General features: G+C 30.2%; 1 protein-coding gene across 1 annotated transcript; it reads left to right on the forward strand.

Moving 5' to 3' along the window:
• LOC109345951 lies at positions 6,998–9,163 on the forward strand. Its single transcript, XM_019585261.1, has 2 exons — positions 6,998–7,749; positions 8,798–9,163. The coding sequence occupies exons 1-2, from the start codon at positions 7,131–7,133 to the stop codon at positions 8,992–8,994; spliced, it is 816 nt and encodes a 271-aa protein (XP_019440806.1). The 5' UTR covers positions 6,998–7,130; the 3' UTR covers positions 8,995–9,163.

Consider the following 9,813-nt stretch of genomic DNA (forward strand, 5'->3'; position numbering starts at 1 on the left):
TCTGACTACAGTTTGCATAAGGGAACATGGCCCTTATCATCAGACTCCGAAGAAGATCAATTTTTTATCTATAGGATAAGGAGATACATTTTGATATAGCAAAAATCCTGAACAAACTCACTGTTGTACCCATCCAGCACCAGATGCTTTTTTTATAAAATATAGAGAAACGAGCTTCCTTAACAACTGAATTTGTAAAAGGTTGAATAAAACGAGTTTCCTTAAGTGTCAAGCAAAAGTTGAGAGTATGTTTGAGATATTTAAGAATTCTTTTAAGCTGCTGAAAGTGAATTTGAGTTGGCTGATGAATGAATTGAGACAATTTATTGACTGTAAAGGATAGATCTAGACAAGTGAGAGTGAGATACTGCAGTACACTTATGATGCCACAAAATAATTTTGCATCTACTATGGTAGAACCATCTTCCAACTTAAGAGGAGTGGAGGTGCACAAGGGAGTGTTGCATGGTTTTGCAGAAGACATGATAAACTTGTCCAAAATGTAACCATTTTGAGTAAGTAGAAGGCCTTCCTTAATTTGAATAAGTTCAATACCTAGAAAATAATGAGGATAACCAAGATATTTAAGGGAGAACTTGGAAGATAATTCAGTCATAAATTGCTGCAGGAATTTTGAATGGCTTCCAATTAATAAAAAATCATCAACATACACCAAGAGGAATGTTTGAACATGTCGTGCCCCGATTTTTGGTTGCACGACTTTGTTTAGAGTTGTCACTACATTTTATAGTTAAAAATGTAGAAAAATCTTTTAAGCCCAATTACCTTGGGCTTTTGGATTTTTGATATCCAGGTTCGGAAGTCAGTTATAAGGTATGGAAGGTATTAGCACACTACTCGCCTACCTTAAGCGGTACCCTTCATTAAAATATATGAATTTATTATTGTTATTATTATTATTATTATTAAATTTATGATTAATTAATTAAGTATTATGAAGAAAAAAATTATTTATTTTTATTATTGTACCTGACAAGATTGACTTTGGTCCAACGTATCCCTATTAAGGGGATCAAAGCTTACGTAGTTCTTAAAGTAGTAAAATGTTTATTAGTTGAGTGCATTTTAATTATAGAAAATATATTTTTAGTCAAAAACATATAATTTTGCAAGTTTTGCTATAAAAAAAGTTTTTTCATTTTATTATTTCTTAAAAATGGAACTAAATTGATTTTGAGATTTAATAGATTGAAAAGAAGCGGCGTAACGCGACCTTTCGAAGATGATTTGAGAAGAAAGAGGTCTCCAGAGCGACTTTCTCTCCATCTTTGATTAAATCTCAAAATTTATTTATATTTTTTTTTCAAAACATTATTTGTCATGTTTTATTAAAAATGTTGAATTTGTAGAGGTGTGATTTGGGACCTTAATAATAAAATCATAGATTATTTACATGACTATTGATTTGATTAAAGCACAAAGTAAAATACTTTCAACATTTATGATATTATTATTTTTTTGTCTAATACTTTCAACATTCAGAATACTGGTGACTTATTAAAAATAGAAAGATTCTATTATTTGTGATGTTTACTTATTTTCCTTAAAAAGATTGAGATTTAATGCCTATTGTTGCTATTGAATTTTTATGTACTATAATCACTGAATTATTGGTTCATAAAAATTATTTTTACATCTTAATGTTTAGATCATAAGAACTAATACCATATAAAATAATTAGATGATAAAATGAAATTAAATCATACCTAATTGCATAAGGGAAAGGACTCATTTTACACACTATGAGGGTTTGGATCAGGTGCAACGGCTGGAAAAGGGATTGACACGTATTAGATACGGATTGGGGAGGTTACCACGCCTGGACACGAGGCGCGTGTTGACTTGTGGTTCTGGAGGTTGCACGGAGGTTTGCAATACACTCGTCCGCAGCAGATCTCGTGTTCTTCACGGGTTGGTGATCCGGTGTGGCGTTTTATGATGCAGCCGCGTGTGTTTTCGCCTTGTGATTAGCTGTGGCTCTTGGTGATCGCGATGGAAACAAAGTATGCAGATCCAATGACGGTGATGGAACGACGCAGCAAGTGCACAACGCTACCGTAGGCGTGGCTGCACTGGATCACTTAGAACAAAAACAATTCTCTCTCTCACAGTGGCTATGCTTTTTGCATAATACTTTTTTAGTGATTTCTTTTGGAACCAGCAAAATAAAAAAAAATAGGAGCTTTAACCTACTACCACTAACCCCTATTTATAATAAATTTATTTAACCTAATCTAACCCTAACAGATAAAGTTCACTAACTCATAACCCTCCTCATAATAGGCATTCACCAAGTCAGATTTGACTTGGTTTATTATTTTTTAAATTATTAATTTTTATCTTTTAATTAAAAAACATTTGAAATTAGTTTATATATTTACTATTTTTTATACATCTGAATTACTTCAAAAAATAAAAATAAAAATATCTTTGGTTATGTTTAATTTATTTCAAAATTATATTTTTGAAAAATTAAAATAGTAAATCATTTTATTGTTTATTTGGAATTTAAAAGGGATATTTATAATATGTCACCTATGTTATTTATTATAAATTCGAATTTAATTATAAAATTAATAAATAAAAAATTAATTATAAAATTTGAAAAATAAAATAATTATAAAATATTATTTTTATCATTTTTTATTAGAAAAATGACTATTGGCCTTTTTAGGATCCATTTTAATTTAATTCATTTTTCTTACTTTTGTTATTTTGAATTTCTGGTTAACCCAATCCCTTAGATTTAGGAATCTTATCAACATAAATTTAATATTAGTATTTATTATATTTCCTCAATAACATGGTTTTAATTATTTTTATACATTGAAATTAAGTAAAAACGTTTTATTATTTTCATTTTAAACATTTTGGGCTTTTTCTAGGCCGAACAAAAAGTGAGTGTTCACGGAATACCATTGTGATTGTAGATAAATAAAGAAGTGTCACTGAGATTGGTTTGAAATCTATATGATATAACAAAAGCCTTGAGAGAGTCATGCCAGACATGCGGTGCTTGTCCTAAGCCATAAATCGCTTTTTATAATTTGCAAACATGGTTAGGAAATTCAATATGAACAGAACCTGGTGGTTGCTGCATATAGAGATCTTCAACCAGAGAACCTTGTAAGAAGATATTGTTGACATTTGTTTGATGCATGGACCAACCACGACTAAGAGCAAGTGTAAGAACCACCTTAATTGTTTGAGGTTTGACTACAGGAGAGAAAGTTTCGTTGTAATCAATACCTGATATTTGAGTGAACCATTTTGCAACTAGTCTCGCCTTATATCTAACTATGCTACCATCAAGGTTTTTCTTGATTCGAAATAACCATTTGCAGCCAACTAAATTTTGAGGCTCCTCTCTTGGGACCAAAAGTCGGGTGCCATTTTTTAACAAAGCATCAAATTCTTTAGAGCATGCTTATCTCCAATGAGGAACTTTAAGGGCTTGAATCCTAATGGATGATTCAAGATTATCTGGTAGTGCATGTTTGGTGGCATCCAGGATTTTCTTAGGTTTGAAAATGTTATGTTTAAACCTGATAATCATAGGATGACTTCTATTTGGATAGTGGGTATTTGAGGAGGGGGAGGGTTATGACAGGGTTGAGGTGGTGTTGAAGTAGGTGCTGGTGGGGGAGGATCCATTGGAGAATCCAAAATTGATCTTATAAGTATGATGGGCTGCATAGATGGGGCAGGGGTAACGAGGTCGGAATGTGTGATGGCATCATGGTCTTAGTGAAAGGATGATGTGTTGATGATGTAGTATGTGGAATAAGAGTCGGATATGGGAATGAATTTTCAATAAAGTTCACATGTCTGGAGATATATGCACGACTAGACAAATGTTCAATGCATAAATAAGCATGCTGAGATTGAGAGTAACCAAGAAAAATACAAGAAAGAGATTTGGCCTGAAGTTTGTTGTGAGTGTAAGGTCTTAGCCAAGGAAAACATAAGCAACCAAAATAGTGCAACTTATTGTAACTCGGTGCTCTTTTAAACAATAGTTTGAGTGGAGATTGCATCTTTATTGTTGGAGTAGGCATCATATTGATTAAATAGGTTGTTGTGAGGAATGCATAGGACCAAAACTTGGTTGGTAAGTTGGCATGATGTAATAGTGCCCGACCTGTTTCAACAATGTGTCTATGCATTCTCTCAACACTACCATTAATTTAAGGTGTATGAGAAGTAGTAGTTAAATAAGAAATGTCATGTGTGGCTAGGAAAGTTTTCCTTTCCACAAACTCACCACCATTATCACATAAAAAGGAAACAATAGGGAGATTAAAGTATTTTTCAACAAAAGACTTAAATTGAATAAATATGGAAAAAACATCTAAATTATTTTTCATTGGATACAACTATACATATTTTGAAAATTGGTCAACAAAAATTAAATAATAAAGATAACCATCTAAAGACCTAACGTGTAGGTCCCCATATATCAAAGTAAATAAGCTCCAAAGGTTTGTTATAGTGAGATGATGATTTGAGAAATATAACTTGTGACTCTTAGCATAATGGCAGGAGCTACATTCATGTGAAGAAGAGAATTTTATTGGAATATAATGACTTGCAACCAGATATTTTATTATTTTAGATAAAGGATGGCCAAGTTTATGATGCCATGTGGAGATTGACCGAAGACTGGTTGTTTGAGCGTGAGGAAAGATAAAGATCTTGTTTAAGTAGCCCTTACAAAAAAGTCTCACCCGATTTCAAATCCTTTAAGACTAACTATGGAAAAGTTTTGTGGTCAAAATGTTCATATTTTAGCCACTTTAATTTTGTTTTTTTTTGTCTAAATATGAAGATTGTAAAAATTATAAGCCTCTCTAATACTTCTTTGTAGCTCACTGAGCTAAAGTTGTTCTTGGAAATTGCTTAAGTTGATCCTAGATTCATGCATGATTTCTAAACTAAATATTTGAGTGTTTAAACATAAGCATAATAAGAATTTGTTTCAAAACTTTTAGCGAGAAAGCAAAGAAAGAGAAAGGGGAAGAGAATTTGAAGAGAAATAAATAAATAAATTTTCATGTTTTATTTGAAGACAGAAATGAAGAATAGAAGTAAAAAGTGGATAGGACTCCCAAAAAATTTTGCTCTCATTATACGGTGAGAAAGTAAGAAAATTGATGAAATGATTAAAAACCACTTTCATTACTCTATATTATATTATTGTTTATTTATATAAATTTTCTATAATTATTTTTTCATTTATATTTTCTTACTTCCTAATTATTGTTAAAAATAATAATTTGAAATTATAATAATATAATATTTGTAATAAATTTTAAAGTTATAATTTTTAAAATTTTAATTAGTAAAAAGATTTTTTTAATTTTTTTTATTGTAGGATATTTTTGTCATTCAAACATTTATATCTATATATTTCTCTTCTCTTTCTTTTATCTTTCTTTCATAACAAACAAAACAAAAACTTATTCTATTTTTCATATATCTCTTTCTCACATCTCTCTTTTTAGTGAAAGCTCTAAGCATTCCTAGCCATTGCAAGAAACTGGGGAGATAATTCCACATATTAAAAATTGTTGGTCTGCCCCTTATCAAAGAGCCTCTAACCATTAAGACATTTGAAGAGTAAATAATCAAACCACCATACTTTAAACTAAAACATTAAAACAATAATTTTATGAATATTTTTCAGAACTTTTTCATTCATTTTCTTATATTCAATGCGAGACTTTACTTTTAAATAAAACTAACAAAAAAAAATTTGAAAGCTTTTTACTAGGTTGATTAAGAGTTTGAATATGGACAATTATGGAGGAATGATCTGATATTCCAGCAGCAGAGAAGTATAGAGCCTCTGAATGTGTGAAAGCATGCATTTGATTGATCATAGTGTATTTTAGTACAATTGGCCAAATTTCATAACATATTATAGGATTTATAATTTTTAGGGTGAACATATTTAAGATAGCTTTTTTATAAGGGTATAAAAATTGTTAACATGATTTTTACGATATAAAGGAATCCGATTTTTAAGTTAAAGTTGTCCAAAAACAAAAACAATGATGAATTAAAAAAATAGAAAAAATAGTAAGCTTCTTCAGGATTTTATCAGAACCTTTGAGTAATTATAAAACTAAAGAAAAATAATTATGGCTTAAAGCTAGAAAAAATGTAGCAAAGAGTGAAAATTATTTAATTTGACTCGTTTTAATTATCATTTTGATACTTCTTATTTTTTATATTATTTTTATTTTTAAGAAATCAAAAAATATTAATTATTACCTTGATCTATACGTAATTATGTATTATCTTTTTTGGACAATTATATTCATACCGGTGGAGGAATTAAGTGTGAAAAAACTAAAATAAACTCTAAAAATTATCATATAATATTAGAAAAGTGACATATATCAATTATTAATAAATAAAATACTGACACATGACAATTTTCTTGTGATATACAAATATATTAATTTTATAATAGAATATATCATTTTTCAAATTATATGCATCATGCATTATATTTTATATGTGGTTAGTCTGTAAATAAATTTTTTTTTTAATAGAAAATTTCTGTTACTTTTTTATGAATTTTAAATGTAATCTAAACACGAAATTTTAAATTTTGACTATGTAACTTTTTAATTTAACCCTATTTAATTATAAATCTATAATAGGGTGTTTCACATAAAAATGAACTATTTTGATCCCTTAAATTGTTTATGTATATCATTTTAATCCTTCAAAATTAAATAAAAAATCCAAAATTATCACCTAAAAATCAATTGTGGATCAAATTAATCTTTAAAAAATCAAAATGATACATTCTAAAATTTATAACGATGAAATTGAATATTCAATCCAAAAAATTCTACAATGTATTATATTTGCAATGAAATCAGATTCTCATTTTTTTTTATATTTACCTCATACCTAAGACTATTATTATCTGAACTAGTTCCTAGTTTCCTATCTCATCCTTTATCCTATTTCAAATAAGAACCATCTTTATCTGCGTTTCAATTATTCTTCATCTTCACTGTGAACCTTTATTTTACATTTCTAGAACTTCAATTTCACAAACACCCCAAGTGCAAAAATTTGTTTTTTCTTCAATGAATTCATTATCTATAAGTTCCTCAATCCTCATATCCCCACCACTATGCAAATCCCACCCATATCTTCAAATGAAAAACCAACCTATTTTTCACCATCTTAATGGAAATAGCGTTTTCTCTTCTATTTGTATGACACCAAAATTCAATATACCCGCTTTGCTTAAGGCCACTGATTCAAACATTGATGCTCCAGTTTCTATCCCTCAAGAATCTGCATCTTTTATTCCCATTGAAGAGGTTATTGAGAAAGATTGGTCATTTCTTGATTGTAATGAATCCATTTCAGTGGAGGAATTTAAGAGAAACATTGAGTGTATTATAGATGCTGGAAAAGTTGATGAGAGTTCAAGGGTTTTGGTTTCAACTGGGTCTGAAGAGTTTGTGGATATTTTGGTGGATTCAACTAAATTTAAGTCTCTTCTTGTTCTTCATGAGTCATTGTTGACATTGGTTTGTATTAAAGAAAAATATGACAAGGTTAAGTGTTGGCAAGGAGAAGTTATATATGTTCCAGAAAAATGGACTCCTTTGGATGTTGTGTTTCTATATTTCCTACCTGCTTTGCCCTTCAAGCTTGATGAAATTCTCGGCTCTTTGGCTAAAAAATGTTCATCTGGTGAGTTATCTCTTGAATTTGAAAAAATAATGATGTGATTGTTTCGATTTTGTTGCATATTGAATTGTAGAAAACCGAATGAAGTTGCTTTGTTTGTTGGTGATTTTGTATATGAATGAACTATAACATAAGTATAAGCAATCACTCTATTTACTCTTTCACACATATTGTGCATCAAATTATGACTTGAAGCTTTGAGTAGTATTTTTCTGCACTGTTCCATGAGTTAAGAAATTGCTTTTTGAAAAACACTATTTGCATACCAAAATTTGCACATCTATTATTTGCATCTTGGCTCTAAATTTGCTTGTAACTAGGTTTTTGTAACATGATAATCTTTAGATGAATGGTAACTATAAGTTATTAATAATTTAATCTTACCTTTGGTTGTATATGAGAATCTGATTCAGACCTTTAAAACCATGGTTGGTTTTCAGTATCAAAACTGAGTTTCACTTTGTTTAGACGTTTTTAGCAAAGTCAATTATCTTTGGTGCCCAAACATTGGTCCATCGTTACCATGTACGCGGTAACACAAGACATCATTCGTCACTTTTTACATTATTATTACAAGACTTTCTTTATAGCGAACCTGATACATGGTAGGTAAGGTAAATGAGATAATTATGTAACATTGTAACTATGCTTTGGTCACAGAAGAAGTACCAAATTTTCACTTCCCAATTAATCAAAACTCAGTCGTAGGTATTCAACTACTGTTTTGACCACAATAACCTTGCAAAGTTGAATGTAGCCAACCAATAGTGTAAATCCACTCTTAAAAGGAATCAGTATCTATTACTGAAAATCCACTGTTTTTTCTTCATAAAAACCAAGTTCATCGAAACTGAGATTTATAAACACTATAATTCGAAGACAAAACTTACAAGCTTAATGTAACAAAAATGCACCATATGGGCATCAAGCTTGATAAATTTTCTTATCACACCATAAATTTATCTTAGACCAATAATCTTGTCTCATTTGAACCTCATCTCAGTGCTCTCACAAGCTTTCTTCTATTTACTTTTTTTGATTTCATATGTAGGTGCAAGAGTGATTATCAGTCACCCCCAAGGGAGAGAAGTATTAGAACAGCAAAGAAAAAATTACCCTGAAATTATAGTTTCTGATCTTCCTGATAAAACAACTTTGCAAAAGGTAGCAGCTTCTCATTCTTTTGATGTTGCTGAATTTGTGGAGGAACCTAACCTTTATATAGCTGTTCTGGAGCTTAAAAGCTAGAGAAGATATATTTCAGCTTACAACTTGGTTGCACTTTTTTATATTGTATTTTGCTTTATAATTGTTAAATTGAATTTTTTTGGATGAAATTTGGAATTATAAAACCATTAGATTTAATTGGCATGTGAGATTTGCCCTGTTTTGTAAAATCCATGGTTTGTTATTACAATCAGAAGGTCTAGAATGGATGTTTGGTCTAGAATAGTTGTTATCAGCTGTTTTAAATTATGGTTGTGGTTGCAATTGCAGTCACGGTAGCGGTTATTGTGATTGTGGTCATTGTGGCCATTGCGATACGCATTGAGGCCATTGCGGTGTGAATTATTTTGTGAGTAAAAAAATATTTTTGAACCTGATGCGGACCAAATGTGATCCATATGGTTGTACTGTAGCCTGATGCGGCCGTATCATTGTGATTCGATGTCACACTGTAATTTCGGTGTCACTCTGTAATTACGATGTCATGCGGTTATGGCGGTCACCACATCCGCAATAATGCAAAAGCATCACATGATACATGATGTGGTCCATAATTTGAATCGGTGGTTGTTATTAAAGTATTTGTTCTTACAACTAAGTTGATATGATGCCAACTTTGTATCAATGTTGGTTTTACACCTCTTGTGGATTGCATGTAAAGAGATTTAGCTCCTCTGAAATAACAAGTGCACTCTATAAGATAAAGTGAGGAATTATATCAGAAATAAATGGTTGAGAATTTAAAAGTTTCATAATTTGTTATGTATGCCCATTTATCTTTCTTATCATAAACTTAGATTTTTCGATCAATAATTACATTTGCATTGTATCCTCTAAATT

Source organism: Lupinus angustifolius, chromosome LG04 (assembly GCF_001865875.1).
Source record: "Lupinus angustifolius cultivar Tanjil chromosome LG04, LupAngTanjil_v1.0, whole genome shotgun sequence".
Lineage (NCBI taxonomy): Eukaryota > Viridiplantae > Streptophyta > Magnoliopsida > Fabales > Fabaceae > Lupinus > Lupinus angustifolius.

Bases quoted from the DNA above. Each gene is read 5' to 3' on its own strand.
- LOC109345951 (XM_019585261.1), top strand. From the start codon at position 7,131: ATGAATTCATTATCTATAAGTTCCTCAATCCTCATATCCCCACCACTA. The intron at 7,750-8,797 runs GTGAGTTATCTC...TTTCATATGTAG, and splicing joins GGCTAAAAAATGTTCATCTG to GTGCAAGAGTGATTATCAGT.